The following is a 20,631-nucleotide window of genomic DNA, read 5'->3' on the forward strand; positions in this document are numbered from 1 at the left end:
AGAATTCAGAAAGGAAAAACGCTGGGTAGGGAGAGGGGGAAAAAAAACCACGCTCGAACTATCCTCTTCCGAGGATAATTTAAGTCCAGGATAAAAAAGACCCTAGCACATGAATAAGCATTAGACAGTTACAACAAGTCACAAGACATAACATGTATAAAAGGGGGCGGGGGGTGAATGGGAAGGGGGTGGGGGTAGGGTAACCGCGACGCGGCCAAAATGACCAGCTGCACGGTCACCGTTGCGCTCCGCATTATCGAACCACGTCACGGGGGAAAAAGAATCGGAGCGATGAAGACGGTGATAACAAGGATGTGTATGCGCGTGTGGTTGTCCAGTTGTGTATGTGTATGCGTGTACAGGTCATAGCTGCTTCGTCGAGGTCTGCTCATCATGAAGACAGTCCCGGCTTATCAGTCCATGGCCGAGAAGGAGGGTGGTGGTGGTGGGGGCCCTAGACTCCATGCGTATTTCCATCCAGGGGAAAGGCCAGATAGCGTTGTTTGTTTTGGAGAGACGGCCGCCAACAATTCCAGACAGCCTTGAGTCCTTGGTCTGTATCTCCTCACTGGCACCGATCATTCTGATCCGAAAATACTTTCTGCAGCGTGGATTCCAACGTCTCCATGGTATTATCGATCGCGCGGAGTCGCTCCAAAACCGCAACAATATTGCGGTTGAGCTCAGTCACCGCTTGAGTCTGAGTGTTGGACATTCGCGCCAAGCCATCCAGAGTGACCGGCAGCTTCTTTACTTCCAATAGAGCCGCTCCCATCGGTTGAATTTTGCGATAGAACAGCAAGCTGCCAACACCAAACAGCAGCATACCTGTTATCAAAAGGCCAATAATGTAGATGTCTTCCACATCCTCCACGGACAGTACTGTCAGGCACACCGGTCTCCACTTTCTCCATGGATCCAGGGCGTATCCGGCAGCAAGTGTCCCCGGAGGGCAAGCAGGCTCCCCACTGCCCGCTCTTTTCGTCGATTACATCGAGAGACCAGCCAACTAATTCCATGGTTAGTTCTTCGGATGAAAACACGGTAGGAGGCTAGGGAAAAAAGTTAGACAAAGACAGCACAAAAGACTAAGTGGCGAGCAGGGAAAAAAAGGTGGGAGGGCAGGGGAGCTGTGCAAAAAGCGTCCGCCTTCTTCGAGACCTAAGCAGAGATGCAAACAGCACGTAAAAAAGTGTTACAGCCACTGAGACCAAGCCGAGTATTTCCATGTTTAAATCGCACAGCACACTGTGCGGCAAAAGACGCCGAACTATTTATCCTCAGTCGGATAAATAGCACCGAGCTCACCCGGGCAAATCTGAACGAGAGAGAGAGTAAATAAACCGGGGAATGAATGACCCCTGGTTTATCTGACGCACGGAATCTAAATCGGTTGTCTTTCCAAGGGCTGTCTTAAAAAGAATAACCACTTTACGCAGGTCCAAAACAATGGAAATTGAGAGTTAATCGTCAGAGGACATCAACGTGGGATTGAAGTTATGCTCTGTCAATGCAATGCTACACACTGGAAATCGCCAAATAAAAAAATTAAAAATCAATAATGATACCCAGTTGCCGCTACAAAGGTGCCATTCATTTTGTGATGCAGCTTTAAAAGGAGTCGCTTGTTTCGCTTCCTTCAGTCATGACAGGCAAGTATTTTTGGTTTTATTTTAACATGCCAGTTGTTCCAAGTGTACTGGAGAACAATTAAGTGTGACACGGTGGCCGAGAGGGGCAAACGCGCTGCAAAAGGCCGAACGCTGCTAACACAGGAATGTTGCCTCAACAACAACAAAGCTGCAAACAAAATAAATAAATAAAGACGAACACACGTGCAAACTAAAAACACAAACCAACCGTAAAACAAAAACGCTGTTAAAAAATGCTGCAATATGGCCAAACGAGGAATGATGCAAACAAAAAATCATAAACACATAAATGCTGATTACAAACACAAATGCAACAAAGAAATGCTGCGGTCACACCAACAATGTGGAAGCAAATATTACAAACCACAAAACAATTTTTAAAAAACGCTGCGGAAAAGCACTTTTATCTCAAAAATGATGCCAGTTTACTCCACAAAACGTAAGTTTGCCTGGCCACGAGTGGGCATTGCAGGAGCACTCTTGTGAGACCAACCACATCCTCTGGAAAGACAAGAGCGGGATTGTCTGATTAGTAGGTAGGCATTGTAATTGGGCATTTTTGAGAGAAAATAAAACGGTACGGGGGTACCGGGGTCAATTCCAGCTGCGGCCTCCACTTACAAACCCCCCAAAGTAGTGTCTTCATAACAAATGTTACATTTTAGTAAAGCATAAAAAGAAAGGACTACGTCCATGTGTTCAAAGTATACAGTATTAAAAGTGTGTGTGTGCTAGAAGACTGACCATTTCCTTCAGTTGCCACCCCCCCCCCCACAGTCTTCCTTCAGGAAACACATGCAATTTCTGCCTTGCTTACCGGTACTTCAACAACTGCCGTCTGGAATTCATGGGAATATCATAAGCAACAGTGCTGCACCACATTTCATTTAAAAACCTTTATTTCTGCACGTTCTGATTTTACGGCACAAAATATGAACAAATACATGTTTAGTGTTTGAACGTACAATATCGTGTAGGCTTATTCATCTATCGGAAAAATAGATCCAAGTTTCTATAGCATTTGCGGGTGCGTAAAATGAAATCCATCCAAGTAGAATATGGGCGAGATGGACTCGTCGCCAAACGCACAGCAATAAGTTTATTCACCTGTAATTTTACCAACACTAAAAATGAATGTACAGTAATGTTGCCTTACTGGGCTCCGATGCAGATTTACAAAGAGAGACATAAGTGCAATATTGGGGGAAGAACAGTGCCAAAGACTTGCTTTACTTTCAATTAGTGTTTCCAGTGGTTTTGTGAAATGTACACATCATCGCCTAGTCCAAATCACACCATAAAGCCTTATGAAATATTGATCCAATGAGCAGTTTCCCTCCATACGTCGTAGCGACAGAGGAGCCAATAATCTTGTGACCATCATCGGCAAACACCTGCGTCACCAGTGGCTCTTCCGAATGAATGTTCTTAATGTAGATGACCTAGATGACACAACATCATAGCAGATATGATGAGTGACAAAGTTACATCAGAGTTGATGAATGGAAAAATTGCTTTGTGATATTTGGATGTTGCAGTGGTTCGTATGGTGGGTGAGTGTTCCCCAACCTCTGATCCAGGTGGATCTTTCAGGTCATTGTTCAAAAGTTTCCATCCGTTGGGGTGGCAGCCTAACCACAGGTCACCTGTTTTGGGATCGACTTCAATGTTGTCACAGAGTGAACCCACATCCACGGCCTGGTGGCATCGTAAGACATTATCATTCGGTTTGTCTACAATCTACATGGTCTTCCTCAAGTATTTGACTTCTATAAAATATTTCTCCAAAGTTAATATAAGTCATCACTATTAATTACAAATGAGATGTTTTTTTTCTTCTCTATTTTGAAATGATTTACCTTGATAAAGTCCAATGCGTAGTCTTCCTTCATTTCTAACACATGTACTTTATGGTCAAGTAAATCCATCACATATACATACCTATTCATGACAACGAAATAATGATTAATCCATGAAATAGTTTTTTCCAAGACATTGGGGGTAGGGGGGAACCAAATCTTATGAAAAAATCGCCAACCTTTTGTCCGGAGAGATGTTGATGCCATTTGCAAAGTAATACCCCTCAGAGACAACTTTGACTGTCTCCGGACTGTAATACACAACATTAGTCCAAGGTTGACACATGACAGACTCCACAATCATTTTGAGGAGTTCATTTGAAAAATAGTGATCGTTGGTGGCATAGAAACGATCCACTCCCAAAGCCACTATATCATTGACACTAGAAAAACACAAAAGAAAAACAGTTCATAATCAACTGAGCAATACAGGAAATAGGCGATATATATTTATACAGTGTTACAAAATATTTGACATCATTTGTGAGACGTGAATATCTGAGTCGTAGGCAAACACAATCAATAGGCTTCATGTAGAAAAACAAATGATTCATGAAAATTCCAACAACATAAGTGATTTCACTAAATTGTAAAAAAATGTTCAATAAGTGCACCACATTTGCAAACACCTCATCACTGACCAAAAATGTCAAAACAAAGTGACCCGTTAGTTTTGTGCCCCCTGCCATCTATTGGGGACGGTATTGGTTCTGCCTGTCACTATTTGTCACTGGTATAGATCGATGAAAAAAAGATTTTGTTGTTGGAGTCAAATCATTTTCAGACCAATTTAGTGCAAGTGGATCATTTCAGCATGTTGGTTTGGGAATCACCAATTCATAAGGTGCCATCTTCTGATCTGCTTTATCCTCACAAGGGTCGCGAGGAGTGCTGGAGCCTATCCCAGCTGTCTTCTGGCAGTAGGCGGGGGGACACCCTGTACGGTTGGCAGCCAATCGCAGGGCACACAGAGACAAACAACCATCCGCGCTCTCACTCACACCGTGGGACAATTTAGGGCGTTCAATCAGACTGCCGTGCATGTTTTTGGAATGTGCGAGTAAACCGGAGTACCCGGAGAAAACCTACGCAGGCGTGGGGAGAACATGCAAACTCCGCACAGGAAGGCCGGAGCCGGGATCGAACTCACAACCTCTGCACTGCGAGGTCGACGCGCGAACCACTTGACCACTGGGCCACCCGCACTATATATTACTACATCAAAAATACTATATAATAGTAATGAGGGGAACCACTAAAATGACTTTGTGGTTATAGGTCCAAGAAAAAAAACACCTCCCAAGTCATGCAAATTAATTCGGAGTTCACCCTCATGTCTCATATCATGCAAGACATTACCAAGAGTCGTTTTTATTTGTGAGAGGTGCAATCATACTTTTACACTTGTTTGACAGCTAATATTGTTGAAGTTACTTAAAACGTTGCCTGTGCAGTTATTAAAGTTTTCTCGGTGGCGACAGTTTGACCTATATGTACAGATTACAACATAAGTAGCAAAATTACCCATGAGCAAAACAATTAGGGGATCAACCGACATCAGGGAGTTTGGCTTGACCTTAGATGTTTCACGGTCATTCAAGTTCAAAATGAATAAATAATTTCAAAGCAAATTACGTTGCCTTGAGAGGCGCACCTGTTAAGAAGTTCATGTTTGAAGGTCTTCAGATGCATCAGCGACAATTCCTCCTCGACAAATTTAAACAACTCGACTTGGCTTTTGTGGTGAGGATGACTAACGACAAAAAGGTACACCGTGTCATCTGAAAAACAACAACGAGACCATCAAAGCACTGTGTTAAAAAGAACTTGTAGCAGCATTTTTGTGTGTAAAAGAGGGAGGATAGACGCTGCTTCAAAGGCCATCTTGACATTCAGCAGGCATTATGTGGTGTTACTTTGGGGGCAATTCTTGAAATGAATTGCATTTCGACATTGTACCAAGATGTATATTTAAACACAGATTAGTTAATAGAACAGACACACCCAGGGTAAGGTTTTGCAAATGCTTGCGTAGGTAACAGGTTTGTACGCATGCTTAGCGCATCGACTCTCATTCCAACGTTTTGAAAAAAGAAAAAAAATACAACAACGACAAAAATCCTCAATTGTTATTGCACTCAAGGTGAATATTTTTAACTTCATGAACTCAATGTTGGACAGCTCATACCATTTGGGTCTGTGTAGACGCTGATGCCGTGAGGGTTGAACGTCTCCAGGTCAAAGTTTCTCGCCACGCGCAGCTCGATCGGCCTCACCCGAGACTCTTTCAGATCGAGGAGGAAGATCTTCCCTGGAGCATCGGAAGAGCGTATTCTGGGGTACTTTAGACCCTGTGAACAGAAAGATTGCAGACAACAATGATGTTCTTGTTGTTGCAAATGATGTTCTTGTTGTTGTTGCAAATATGATCAAGGACATAAGCCAATACACTTTTTTCACAAACATGCATAGGCATAGTAATTGATTAAATTAGTATTTGTTAGCACATATTTTTTAGTGTGTGGAATTGAAAGTTGATTCATCCAATCCTGAAGCAACTGAGGCAAATGGAATTTGAGGTGAGGTGCTATTGACTTAACCTCAACAAGTTCACTGTCTAAAGATGTATGCACACATCAAGAAATGGACTCATTTTAAAAACGTTGCTGAAAGGTGCACATGCACAACATCATGTGGCCTTTTTATGAAATGACCAAAAACCATATCGCTCACCTTTGACTACACAAAAGGGCTGCCAATCTTTATTAGCAAATGCACAGTTTATTTTCTTGCTTTAAATGGCACGGTAGGTGTGCTCACAAACATACTCACGACACTTGTTTTGCTGTTGGTACTTTTGAGTGTGTCCGGCAGGCATTTTTGTTATTGTAAAGTGTCCTTGGGTGTCTTGAAAGGCGCTTATAAATAAAATCTATTATTATTATTATTATTATTACATCAAGGTAGAATAACAGGCAAAGCCAGGTCATATTGCTTTTGTTTCCTTTAAGGGGGCTTTTTTCAAGCAATGCTTGCAGACAGTAGAATTTCTGTCAATAGCTTTCACTCCCCCATTTCACTGTGGCCCTCTGTAGTCACGCTTCACAACATTTATGCAATGCAGTGCTTCGATAAGTAGGCACCACGATTGTGCAAACTTTAAAAAACATTTAGTTCATTAAAATAATCCTAAACTCATCGTGGTTCAAACACTTACATTGCTGACAAAAGCGAGTCCATCCCCAAAGACAGTGATGTCCTCTGAACCGTCATCTGCGAATGCATATTTATTAACATTCACAATGTATTTATGTATTTCTTGTGGAATAATATAATGAGCCCGCTTACTCAGATTCTTCAGTGGAACACAATTGGGGAGGTGATTGTTGACCAGCTCTCGTGAAGCGAAGGTCCTCTTCCTTTTATTTCCGAATGAAAAGTTCGGAAAGACCTCAAGACACATGCATGTCACTGATTGCAATTACGTGGGAAATAAATAAATGTTACCTTAAATTGACAATCCTCTCCCCAAGTAGCACAGATACCGCCGCTACAACAAGTGCGACGAGGCCACACTTGCCCATGTTCAAGAGCCCGCAGGATCAGCAAAGTGCTGCAAAATTTAGTAAACTTTTCGACGCACGACTACAAGCAGACGGGGCGTGCCCGCCTGCCTCAGCGGAGCTGACGAGAGATCGCCCTAGCGTCTGCTTGGGGACAGACGTGGGCGCAGCGAAATGACTCATTGGAATGCTTGATTCTATTTCATATTTATGAACAGATGTGCACATTTAGAGTGGATTGCTGTACTTGGCCACGCGATGTCATCACAAATCAACAGTCTCTTTTCTTCGTGAAAATGCTAATTTCCTACATGTTATGAGCACTTGAATGCAGCATGATCTCTAACAGGAAACCGGAAACTCAAAATTTACGCGCATTATTTTATTTTTGATCATTTGAAAAAACTGAGAAAGAATGCATTTTTCCCTGTAAAATAATTGAAATGAAGGCATGGATATGGATCTAACGTTTGAAATCAAGACAGAATACAGAGAAAAACAGCGGTGGTGAAATACTGTACTGGTGAAAGTCCTGTTTACGACGGCCTAGACATTACGAACAGCGCGCGGCAAAAGAACCCGCCGTACATACTAACTTTCTATTTATTTAGAAATATTGCTTCATATAAATACATGCAATGGTTACAAAAGAACTGTACAGCGTGTGGGTAGACGATTGATAGACTATTACGTACTACCTGTTTGCGTTACGTCGACGTGAAACGAAGCTTAAGTCCTGTATTAGACTGCAAAGCCGTCGTAAATCGAGGACCAGCTGGCTGATTGAGTTTTGATTGTTGTACAGTATTTTGAAGAAAAGCTATATTGTCACGTTCGATTGCGATTTGACAGTCTCCAAAACAGTTTGGAATGCCTTTGACAAAGAGACAATTAAGATTCTGCAGGATAAAGTTTGGACACACCTGCCCCAGCTATTGAGTGAAGGTCTTCTCTAAAAAAGTTGACTTACTGTTTTGCTTTTAAACTGCAAATGCGAGGGTGCCGAAATAAATGGCAATAATCACCAGATCTGTGAAATACTGAAGCACGATTAGGGGAGCGTTAAATTCAAAAGACGGGTGCCTGCAAATCCGTTTAAACTGTTTATTTTTTGAAGGTGTTTTCTGAAGGTGATGACTCTTCCCAGCATAAAACCAAAAGTTACAAAATTGTCTATGTCATCAAAATCATTTGTAAGAGACTTCATAAAAAAACAAACATGAACACATACATACACGTACAGAAGTGAACGCAACATGAAATTGGCAAACTATCGACCCTGTGATATTCAGCATTGGGTGCATGCAACCTGACAGTTACTGTAGAATATCTACAAAAGTCCAATTCTTGAATAATAGCAACTAACAACTTCAAAAGACCGACAACTCCTGCACATGGCGATGTGTGTGTTGTGTGTGCACAGCACTGAGTACACCAGAGTCCTGACTGTCGTGTGAAGTCGTGGGGAGGTTCACAGTGTCGTACAGCAGGTTCCCGCATCAAAACAGTTTCAAGCAAGACTGTATATTTGGAACATACAAAATAAATTTTATTATCCATTCTCTTCATGTCTACATCTTATTAGAATTGTCAACACACCCAAATTAATTCTAATAATCCTGACAGGTGTAACGATACATGTTCTGTCAAGTCCAGGTGTCAAAATATAAATGAATGTGAAAAGCAATTTAAATCATCTTTGTTATTGTCGACATAAAAAGGGGAACCGTGGCGCGGGGGCCATAGTGAGAACTAGGCAGGATGTGGCCATGAGCACACACAAACACGGGACGAGGGGCAACAAGGATGGGCGAGGGGTCCCTCAGGGCTGGGCCCCAGTGGCTGTAGGGACTTGTGTGGCCAGAGTGTTGGGGGCGGAGATGACTGGTGATCCAGCGATGTTCGCCAGCGGCTGTGAGGAGGTCATTGAGCTGATGCCTGCGACACACAAAGAAGCTTGCTTACTCGTAGGGGCTCGAACCACAGGGTCTATTCTGCATTGGGGATACTACAACCTACCAGCCATCATACTTGAGGAGCTGACTGGTGCTGAGCTGGCCGCCATCCCTCCAGGAGTGGCTCCCCTTCCCTGATCTCTGACGATGGGATCTAGAACGAAGGTGGAGTTCATGTCACAAGATGCAGCGGATCTTGTTTAGGCCAGCTGATCCAAGTGATGCAGAACAGTCCAACAAAAAAAGGGGCACACTAACAGAAGTATGGATGATCCATGGCCTCTTTGGCTGTCAGCCGGGCTTGATGGTCATAGCGCAGCAGTTTGTCCAGGAAGTCCAGAGCCTCTGTGCTTACCAGGTGCTGGTTCTCACTGTGTACAAACCTCTCCCACCTTTTACGAGAGTGTCTAAAGAAGGGAAACGCATAGGAAGGAAATACAAAAAAAAGGTCACGTTATACCAGAGGCCCCCACATCCGGCTGCCCACCGGTAGACCCCCAACTGTTATGGCTCTGCACCACTACATTCAGCACAGCGGCAACCGTGTTTTAGTCGGTTCAGCTGGTATATACCAGGACTTGTCGACACACAAACAACTTGTTCCTGAGTTGATCAGAGTTCAATGCCTTGTTCACAATTTTTTACTTTAGTTTTTAAGATAAGATAAGATATGCTTTATTAGTCCCACACTGGGGAAATTTACAGCCTCCAGCAGCAAGAATGTAGGCAGAAAGAAGAAGAAAAAACAAACACCGTCCAATTAAGTGCAATATAAATACAAAATGGATAAATCGCAGTGCTATTTACAGTTGTTTTCCACATCATTCAATTATTAAATATTATTGTTGCTATTTTTTATTCAGCAGCCTGACAGCAGTTGGTAGGAACGAGCGTCTGTATCTCTCCTTCTTGCAGCGCGGGTGTAACAGTCTCTGGCTGAAGGAGCTACCAAGTGCTGTCAGGGCGGGCTGGAGAGGGTGGGAGGGACTGTCCATCATAGCTTTTAGCTTAGTTAGCATCCTTCTGTTGCCCACCTCCTCCAGAGTGTCAAGGGAGCAACCCAGGACAGAACTGGCCTTCCTGACCAGTCGCTCCAGTCTCTTTCTGTCCCGGGCTGAGATGCTGCCTGACCAGCAGACAATGCCATAATGGATGGCCGAGGCCACCACCGAGTTATAGAAAGTCTTAAGGAGCGACCCCTGAACCCCAAAAGACCTCAGCTTCCTGAGTAGGAAGAGTCGGCTCTGTCCTTTCCTAATCAGGTTGTCCGTGTTTGTAGACCAGTCCAGTTTGTTGTTCAGAAGAACACCTAGGTACTTGTAGGAGGTCACCCTCTCTATGTCCATACCCTGGATGTTCATCTGTGCCGGTGAGGACTGTTTCCTGCAGAAATCCACAACCAACTCCTTAGTTTTCCTAGGGTTGATCTGGAGGAGATTCTGCTGGCACCAGTCCACAAAGTCCTTCGTCATTCCCCTGTACTCCCGATCGTCCCCCTCTGGAATGAGGCCAACAATCGCAGAGTCATCGGAGAACTTCTGAAGGTGGCAGGTTGGAGTGGCGTGTCTGAAGTCCGAGGTGTAGAGGATGAACAGGAATGGAGCCAGAACAGTCCCCTGCGGCGCTCCAGTGCTGCAGAGAAGCCTGTCCGACTCACAGCTCTGCAACCTCACGTACTGCGGCCGATTTGTGAGGTAGTCCGTGATCCATGCTGTGAGATGGTGGTCCACTCCGGCGTTCTGCAGTTTGCCTCCCAGCAAGTTGGGCTGGATGGTGTTGAAGGCACTGGAGAAATCAAAGAACACGATTCTCACAGTGCTCCCAGCCTTCTCCAAGTGTGACAGCACTGAGTGGAGGAGGTAGATAATGGCGTCTTCCACGCCGATGCCAGGCTGATAGGCAAACTGCAGCGGGTCCAGTGCCGGGCTCACCAGCGGTCGAAGGTGGGCGAGGACGAGTCTCTCCAGCGTCTTCATCAGGTGAGACGTCAGCGCCACCGGTCTGTAGCTGTTCAGCTCCTTAGGGTGGGGGGTCTTGGGCACTGGGACCAGGCACGAAGTTTTCCACAGCTGTGGAGTTCTGCCCAGCTTCAGGCTCAGGTTGAACATGTGCTGGACAATGTCACACAGCTGGTCAGAGCAGGTCCTGAGGAGCCGGGAACTGATCTTGTCTGGACCTGCTGCCTTCCTCACATTCATCTTCCTCAGTTGGTTCCTCACCTGCTCTGTTGTGACGGACAGGCAGGAACCAGGTGACAGACTGGGTTGATGAGAGCTGGTCGAAAGAGGAGGGGGAGGAGAAGAAGTCCTTAGTGAGAGTGGTTGCAGTTGGTGGTTGGGGGAAGGGACAGACGACTGGTCGAAACGGTTGAAAAAACGGTTCAGTCCATCTGCCCAGTTCTTGTCCTTCTCAGTCAATGTCTTTGGGCTGTCATGGCCTGAGATGGTTTTCAGGCCCCTCCAGACACCAGCGACATTGTTGGCCTGCAACTGGTCCTCCAATTTCATCCTGTATATCTTCTTCCCCTCCCTGATCTTTCTTCTCAGCCGAATCTGCACGGCCTTCAGCTCCTCTCTGTCTCTCGACATAAAAGCTCTCTTCTTCTCCTTCAGGAGGGCCTTTATGTCGGGATTAATCCATGGTTTGCTGTTGGAAAAACACCGCACAGTTCTGGTGGGTACGGTGTTCTCCTCACAGAAGTTTATGTAGTCTGTGATGGTGTCAGTGAGTGCATCAATGTCCTCCCCGTGAACCTCGCTGAAGAGTTCCCACCTGGTCGTGTCGAAGCAGTCCCGCAGAGCATCTTCAGCTTCCGTGGACCATTTCCTGACCATTCTGGTCACAGTTGGCTGCCTGTGCACCAGTGGTTTGTACACAGGCTCGAGAAATACCAAGTTGTGGTCTGCTCTTCCAAGAGGGGGGAGGGGGAGGGGTTTATATGCCTCCTTGGTATTGGCATAAAACAAGTCCAAAATTTTATTGTCTCTAGTGGCACAGGTTACATATTGCGTGAAGGTTGAAAGGGAGGACGACAGAGAGACATGGTTGAAGTCCCCAGAGATGATCAGCAGGGTGTTGGGGGACTGTGTTTGCAGCCTGCTCACGACAGTCATCAGGGCATCACGCGCTGCATCACCATTAGCCGACGGGGGGACGTACACTGTCACAGCTATGACATGTGAGAATTCCCTCAGGAGATAATGGGGCCTGAGGCTAATGGCTAGCAGTTCAATGTCCCGGCTGCAGAGTTTGTCTTTGATCGTGATATGCCCCGGATTGCACCATTGGTCATTCACAAAAACAGCCAGTCCCCCACCTTTTCTCTTTCCACTCCCTTCATTCCTGTCCGCACGTATGAGTTGGAAGCCGTCCAACTCGGCATGTGTGTCCGGAGTGATCGCTGTCAGCCACGACTCCGTGAGTAGCACCAGGCTAGCCTCGCGGTACTCCCTTTGATGTCGCGTTAGCGCCGCCAGCTCATCCATCTTGTTAGGGAGCGATCGTACATTCCCCATGATGACGGACGGGAGGACATGTCTGTACTTTCTCCTCCTTCTCGGCTCGACACCCTCGTCTCCTCCTCTTCAACTCGCGTGGGATATCCGGTCTGTCACCGGCCAGTAGCCCACTGTTAGCCCGCCATGCTAACAGCTGGTCCTTACTGTAAACAATGGAGTTGCGTGTGCCATCGGGATCTCCATTCACAGGATACGTAAAAAGATTAAAGCAAATAAAGGAGATGAGCAGAAATGAAGCTGCCCCGCTGCCCCCCGTAGGTTTGGGGTACAAAACCACGCAAAACAAAATGGGAAGAAGAAATAAATAAATAAATAAAGTAAAAAATACGAAAAGAAACTCTTGAATCAGACTCAAGAGTTACATCCATTCTCCCTCCAATGGCACACAACCAACATGAACCACATTCCCGTGACGAAGATTTACAATTTGAAATGAGACAAAGCATCGGAATTTACAGTACTAACGGGTAAATCGCATGAACAACCATGCCAGTCGCATGCAGTGGAAAAGGGGTTAATACTGTTATCGGCTGAGAGGAACGTGCTTGCATAATTATTCATTCATTATAGCCAGACGTCACACTTTGATACAAACACGGTGGTCAAGTCTACCTCGAACTTTTTAAAACGAGTTGCGAAAATATAGATTTGTTCTCAATATTAACATCAGTATATGGTTGTTAATTTGAATAAAAACAGGGTATCTGCAAGTTTAAAATAGATAAAAATGCATTCCTATTTCAAATATAGTATGTGAGAAGAGCACCCGCCGCATTGGTCTCGATAAAGGGTTCTCAAACGGGGGCACGTACCACGCTGGGGGGGGGGGGGTATGTGCAGGCATTTCAGGGAGTAGATGAGATTTTAAAAAAGTAGCATCCATGAAACAAAAAGTAAGAGCTTGATCACAGCAATTGCCACCCTGCCATCACTGAGGATCTTATGATCCTCAGTGAAGCACAAGCCCAAGTGTCTCACAAAATGCAAAAACACTTAGTTCAGTGAAACAATGCAATTCACAGGATTGACAATTGGTAAGGTTGTCTTCTTTTAATTATGAAATAGATGTTTTAAGATGCTATTTTTATTTTTAAATTTCTGCTTTTACTATAATGTTAGCGGGATTGGCGCTTAAGTGTATTCAAGACATTTTAAGGATCTGCGGGAACACTGGAAATACTTATTAACAGTACTTAACATTCAGCCCCCCCCCCCAAAAAACCTGACATAAAATGACAATAGGAATGAGATGGTAAAAAAAGAAAAAGAAGCTTACCTTCCCAAAATGTCATTGAACCGCGGATCCAATTCAATGTTGTACTTGTCAATGTAGTCATACAGGTCCTCCGTTCCTAGGACTTTTGCAATTCGCACAAGCTGCCAACAAATAGATAGGTCATTAACTGACAACTACACTCGTGAAAAGTGCATTGTATGGCAAGGCCCGCTGTCACCTTACCTGATCGTAGTTGTCGTGACCGTGAAAGAAAGGTTCCTTTCGGAAGATCATGCTGGCCAACATGCAGCCCAAACTCCACATGTCAAGACTGTAATCGTACATCTGCAGAGAACAAGAGAAGGGTCATGGTTTTCAATGATTCGGCCCCCACAAAAAACAAACACTAAAGAACATTATGGTACTCCTCACCTGGTAATCTACCAGTAGTTCAGGTCCTTTGAAGTACCTGGAGGCCACACGCACGTTGTATTCCTGGTTCGGGTGGTAGAACTCAGCCAATCCCCAGTCGATTAAGCGGAGCTGAACATTTGCATCAAAACATATCAGAAATTAGTTGAACAAATACCCTTGAATTGAGTCCATTTTTCCGTCAAAGTGAGCCAGTACCTTTCTGTGTTCGTGGTCGATCATTACATTGTGTGGCTTCACATCTCTGTGCATAATGCCCATACTATGGCAGTAATCCAGAGCCTAAATAACATCAACGTAACCTGTCAATATTACATCGACACAGTGCTAAATTTTTTTTTATTAATAACGCCACCATCTTGCAAATGTTACTTACCTTTAAGATTTCATACATGTAAAACCGTATGTCAAAGTCAGATAGGGTTTGATACAATTGCTGTAAAAAAACAAAAAGAAAGAAAAACCCATACAGGTTTGGTATCAGGTGATTGTTGTGCTCTTGAATGAGATGAAAAGCCAGTGGAGCCATACCTTGAAGTCTGTGTTGTTCACATGTTCAAAAACCAGAGCAGGGGTACGGGACTGCGGAAAAAAAAAAAGTGCAAAGTGAATACATGCGCGGCATGGTACATGAAATTTTAGCGTGCCTGAAAGAACCTTCATCATGCTATTTTAAGCGTTACACGGTTAACTATAGGCATATATAATAAACATATCATATATAATTATTAAATAAATAAAACCGTTTGGCACAATGGCGATTGTTATTGTTATGTAATGAAATTGGAGTTATTTTGGTGGCTATTTTTCCAACCCGAAAGCAAGACACATGTCACGCACGAAAGCACCTCTTTCCCAAATATGCTTGTCAGGCATCCCGCTGGCTGCTCGAGGAAGGGGCCACGTGTTTAGTCTGCAGGGGCGCTACTGGAGTGGCACACTCCATCTTCTTCGTAAAAGATTAAGGACCCAATCGTTTTTTTAGGAATGAGCTGGTGCTTTGTGAGCAGGAATGCTCAGAGAAGGGTGAATAGAGGAAAACACCTCTTGAGGGATGCTTCTGGTGAGCAATTAGCATTTTAACATAACTCAAAGCTCAAATAAAGTTGACTTTGCATCATCGACCATTTAAAGTACCTAATTTGAGCCACCAACAAAGTATGCACTCACTGTGTGCTTTCATTTTCCCCTTGGTGACACTTTCTAATGGAAAGATCGTTCAAGAGAACATTACCCAGTGTAGTTATGGGGAAGTATGCAAAGTTGTCTAAATCAGGATATGCTCAGAGTAAAAATCGAGCCAAATCTGAGCTATTTCCCTGCCTTGCATTCAAAGACCACAATGGTCAGATTTGCAGACAGCTTAGAAAAATGATCGTGAGGGATGATTCTGAGGTGTTGGGTGTGTCAAGACTGATAGTTCCTCCTTGACCTGCTCAGAAAACTGTTGAGGTCAACAATCGTAAATGTGAAATGTTCAATTATTACAAGTATTTATGTGTGCTGGATATAGTCAGTTTGGCCACCGACTCAAGAAATTGTGAAACGAAATGACGGCTAATTAGCAAGCAGCATGAAAGCTCCACACTGTTGCCGGACAGAAATCGTTGAGCAACTGTTTGTGTTGATTGTTTTGTACAACATGTTAGGCGAGAGTAAAAATGACGAGTAGTAAACGAACCTGAGAAATCATCATGGGTCAAGTGAGAAATGAATCAGATTATTAATTACATCTATCTTTGTTTCTCTATTCCGGTGATGTATAGCTACCATCAGATGTTGGTGGGCAAAGCCGTTTGGGTGTTCAACACATGTCTGTGCTGATGGACTGCAACAGCTGTCTGATGTGTGCCGCCCACGTCAAGTACAGGGGCTGACTTCCATTTACGCGTCTCTGATGTTTGAGCACACACAAACACGACAGCGTGCGTGATACGTGAGCCGTGACTAATCAAAGCGATTAATCCCCCCGATTTGAAAATGGCGGCGCCCTGTAAAGTTATCAGCGGTCACATTGAGGTTAAATTTCTCTAAATCTAGCCAGGTGTTGCATCATCCAATTTCATGAATGATACAGAGGACAAAATGACGTGACTACTTATTTAATTGACGATGGTACTTCCAGTTTTTGGAAATTGGACAGTATTTCATACAAGCCGCTATAAGCTTAACCTCTACCACACCATGTGTGAAGTTAATGACTGGAGAGTAGTCAGCTTAATTTTTGTTTGTGTACATTTTATTTATCTATCAGTGTCGGTAAAAGTGTTTAAGAAGTCCAGTTCACGTTTACATATTAAATTTCATGAAACATTAAGTTGGATATGTGTTATTAATAAATATTTATGAATAGGTGACTCCAAGGGTGTCAAACTTTGTGTATGCAGGAGTCCACGGTACATAATTCTGTTTACGACACACTTGTGTGGCAGAATTATGTTGTCTTGGAGAATATAAATTACGGTCCAGCGTGATTTGATTCGGCGTGGGAAGACGGACCTTTCTGCACCAGCGTCAATCACAGGCAAGTGTCGAAGCCGGAATACCCGCACGGATGGCTGAGAGGGAAGTTTCCCGTGGCTGGCAGCGTTCTCGCTGTCAGCCCTGCACCGACTGCGGGGACCTAGGCACGTTGCCAGCCACCGCCCGATGCCAGCACCAGAAAGTCCACCCACCACACTCAACCAAAGAATGTTAGGAAGTGCAGGCATGGCTACAATATACTTCAGTCTCGCTCGTTTCCAAAACCGGAAATATATTTTTAGCAGGAGTGAAAGCCTGCGTGAGCGGGCGACGTCATTACGTTGGTGTGCGTGCACTGCTGTGCTCATGTGTGCCATGGAAAACCACAGTGCAAATGCAACTCTTCCACTCCTGCACAAATACAACTTTTACAAAGATGCGCTTCGCAACCCAGACATGGAACCATTCAAATCCATGTGAATAGGTGCATACCAACAAAAGTAACATATTTGGTACATTTGCCTTTATTTGTGTGTCCTATAATGTATAATAGATCTGACTTCGTTTTTTTTTTAAAAAGCCTTAAGATTATACACTGAAGACTTTGAAAAAAAATATTGCATATTAAATTGATACTAAGGAAACAAACCACAATTAGAATATTTTCTAAATCGTTCTGCTCCAAGGTGCGTGTGTAAAGGGGGTCCTTGGTTTACGATGGTCCTGACATTCAAGGTTTTGAGGTTCTGAACAATGCGCAATGGAAAAGATTACTCACCAGTCATGTGAGCACACAACACAGGAAGGCATGGTTGGTTTCCACCATGCTTCAAGGTTTTTATATGAACGTTTTACATTTGTGGTCTAGCAGTGTTTTTCATTAACACATTCACTCTAATAATGGCTACACTACTGTGCAAGCATTGGTTAGAAACAGACTACAGCACATTCCGACTTCAGCACAAATTCTGAGTACGTTGCCGCCACAGGAACGCAACTCCGTCGTACATCCACATACACCTCATACAGAGAAAAAGTGAGTATACCCCTCCATGGTTATATCATTGTTAGCGTCTTGCACTAGCCACCATATGCTTATCACTTGTGTTCATGTACATGTGATTAGGACGATACGTGTGAGTAGAATTTGAACCATTGCATTAGTGGGTGACGATGTGAAAACAATTAGATGCACAGAGCACATTGGGAATGCATTGTTTTATCCCCTCTTCCTTTGTCATTGACGTAAAGTATATTTGCCATACTTTCATACTATAATGGTTCACTTTTATACTAAGGTGAGTTAATAATGATAAGAAATTAATAAAATTATCTTCAGTCCAGCAAATAAAGGTGTGATGATAGCAAAAGTTTGGACCGTCAAACCAATTAGTCGAAATTTCAGTGGCAAGTTTTGTTTTGGAAGTTGACCAAATTGAAAGTGTCACAACACATAGAGGTGGACAATATTGAGATGAGTGCTAATACATACCACGGGATCCTTGACAATATCTAACAGTGAGATGATATTTGGGCCGCCCCGGAGGTTCTCCAGGATCTTAATTTCTCTCTTGATTTTCTTTTTTTTCACCGGCTTTGAAAAGAGGAGAGGAACAATGATGGAATTGTAAAACACTCACAACATATAATTGCGACAGTACTTGTCCAGAACCTGATGCCTGCCATACCTTTAGTATTTTGACAACCACTTTTTCATTGTTTGTGATGTTTATAGCTTCAAAAACCTCGCTATATTTGCCTCGACCGAGTTTTCTGACTAGCTGATAGTCGTCCTGGTTTCTGTAAGGTGACAATGTAGAAATTATTGCCACAACCAACAAGCAAATATTTCACGGCGCACATATGCCTTACCCCCATTCAACAACATGGGACTCATAATCCCAGTATTCCCGAGGTCTCTGTGTGTTTACATCGGGGTAAACTCGAGAGCGGCTTGGAAGGGGGCCAGACATATTCTACAGAGAAGCTTCTCGAAATGTCCTAAAATAAGACAAACAGCAACAATATCGGGGAAGTGTACACTCCCTCAACAAGTACAGTAGAAGATTGCATCTACATATTTGGAATATTTTCTCACTGAGTAAAAGATGACAATACCTGGGAGGTTTCCTCCAGGAAGGTGGTGACAGATGAATCTAAACGAGATTGGTTGAGAGGCCTCTAAAATTTGAGAGCTACGCTGGCAAGCAGATATGACAAGACATATTTTAAAATCATAGACAGACAAAGTGGAACCAATACACAAAACAAGGAGTCACAAAAGAAGTTGGTCAAGAGTTTCTTCCGTGAATGTAATTACATTATAAGGCTGTAACATTATCAATGGATGTGCAGTCGTGTAAAGTCAATTCACCTGGCTGTTAAATGGGGGCATCCAACCAGTTTAATCAGGACGTGCGGGGTTCAATACAGTCATCACTGGGGGCAACAACCACACAATACCTCCTGTAAGGGGAGAGTGGGGGGGGGGGGGGGTACAAAGTAGGTTGATTCCAATCAATGCTGTCAATAAGGCAAACTAAGCTAACGCACGCCATCCATTATGGCTAATACGATTAATATCTTTGATGTAGCCAAGCAATCAATCCACCCGAATGCTGTGATCAGATGTCAAAGAGCTTCGTGGGGATGTGGCTAATTTGCCCGCTTCAAGCTTTAACGAACGCGGCGGGTGCATGCCGGAACCCCTTTTTTCAACGGCCTGCACAAGTGCAATGCAGCGAAGAAGCTAACATTAGCTTAGCTCAGCTCAGCTTCGCGGGGCAAGCCGGCTAGCTGGCCGGGCTGCTAACAAGATAGCATTAGCTCGTCAAGTGGAGAGGCTAAAGCCGGTTGCAAGTCACACTTAACAGAACATGCCAACGCCACAAGGGCGCGAGCTCGCGACAAATTCCATCTTTGGCACCGGGAGAGGCGAATCGCCGATTTCTATGATTATCGTTTATGTTTAGCCGAGCCACGAGCTTCGAAAAATGTATTTCCTAGAGCTAAAAAGTGCTAAGCTAACAGGCTCATGGGGGAGTGAATAGCCTGTTTGGATGGCGAGGCTGACAACGCCTTAAAAACACACCCCGCGAAGACGAATGTAGCCGCAGAGAGGTAGCGAGACTGCGCTACGTGGTCCCGGCCGCCCCCCGAACGTGGAACGGTCAACGGCGGTTACAAACTAAGGACGATTCGTGGTTAAAAACCATTACCTCTCAGCGTTGCTGGGACATCAATATGGCGATGCTTGGGATCAGGAGCTTAGCTCGGGCGCCGTTGGCGGCAGGGGGCGCTCTCCCTTTTCTTTTTCCCAAGACTTTTTTGGGGACACATCCGCCAACAACAGGTCACATTGAAGGTGAACATATTTCCTCTTGGCTACATAATTAGATTTTTTTTTTATAATGTATAACACACACCCTCATTTAACCAGTATTTCCCAAACCTTATTGAGGCAAGGTACCTATAAAAAGGTGACCAAATGTTTTAATGGTCAAATAATGATGAGCTCCCCTCAATTTCTTCACAAATTTCGGGTGAAATTTGGGCCTGTTCAGTTGACCACAGAGCTGATGTACTCACAAGAACCCCTGACTTATTATCTTCTATAAATTGCAACATCCACAGGTTCTTTACACGTTCTGACACCTCATGGAATAGCTTTTGCCTGTCGCGACACTGGCACAGTTAAATGAACCAAGATGTATTTATAATGAACTAATAATAATTTTGGGGCAAACAAATTCCCACAACACTCTTGATCTCTCACAACACTTTGGTTGGGAATCACCACATTAAATCATTACAAATGCTCATATAATGTCACTATCTCAGAGGTGGCAAAAGTACTCACAAGCTGTTCAGTGGAAGTGCAAATCCTTGAGTTAAAAAAAAATACTAGTTGACTGAAAACTAAATCGTCAAGAAAAGACAGGGACAGGAGAAGTGAACTAATCTCTTCAGCTTC

At 44.0% G+C, this 20,631-nt stretch overlaps 2 protein-coding genes across 2 annotated transcripts; both read right to left on the reverse strand.

Annotated features, from left to right (window-relative positions):
- Positions 1-2,533: 2,533 nt before the first annotated feature.
- On the reverse strand, positions 2,534-7,183 carry LOC147203597 (serum paraoxonase/arylesterase 2-like). Its single transcript, XM_086113655.1, has 9 exons — positions 7,019-7,183; positions 6,860-6,930; positions 6,729-6,784; positions 5,700-5,862; positions 5,166-5,292; positions 3,691-3,894; positions 3,512-3,593; positions 3,222-3,350; positions 2,534-3,094 (listed from the first exon to the last, which is right to left on the reverse strand). The coding sequence occupies exons 1-9, from the start codon at positions 7,093-7,095 to the stop codon at positions 2,933-2,935; spliced, it is 1,071 nt and encodes a 356-aa protein (XP_085969781.1). The 5' UTR covers positions 7,096-7,183; the 3' UTR covers positions 2,534-2,932.
- Positions 7,184-8,164: 981 nt separating this feature from the next.
- On the reverse strand, positions 8,165-19,950 carry LOC147203598 (casein kinase II subunit alpha-like). The gene is made up of 15 exons (XM_086113372.1): positions 19,877-19,950; positions 19,033-19,124; positions 18,777-18,858; positions 18,531-18,659; positions 18,347-18,458; positions 18,151-18,252; positions 14,727-14,777; positions 14,572-14,631; positions 14,394-14,477; positions 14,196-14,306; positions 14,007-14,108; positions 13,824-13,924; positions 9,288-9,436; positions 9,094-9,183; positions 8,165-9,012 (listed from the first exon to the last, which is right to left on the reverse strand). Exons 4-15 carry the CDS (start codon positions 18,629-18,631, stop codon positions 8,897-8,899), a joined length of 1,179 nt encoding a protein of 392 aa, XP_085969498.1. The 5' UTR covers positions 18,632-18,659; positions 18,777-18,858; positions 19,033-19,124; positions 19,877-19,950; the 3' UTR covers positions 8,165-8,896.
- Positions 19,951-20,631: the final 681 nt, after the last annotated feature.

This window comes from Hippocampus guttulatus, chromosome 6 (genome assembly GCF_054856545.1).
Source record: "Hippocampus guttulatus isolate MCC_2025c chromosome 6, RoL_Hgut_1.0, whole genome shotgun sequence".
Classification (NCBI taxonomy): domain Eukaryota; kingdom Metazoa; phylum Chordata; class Actinopteri; order Syngnathiformes; family Syngnathidae; genus Hippocampus; species Hippocampus guttulatus.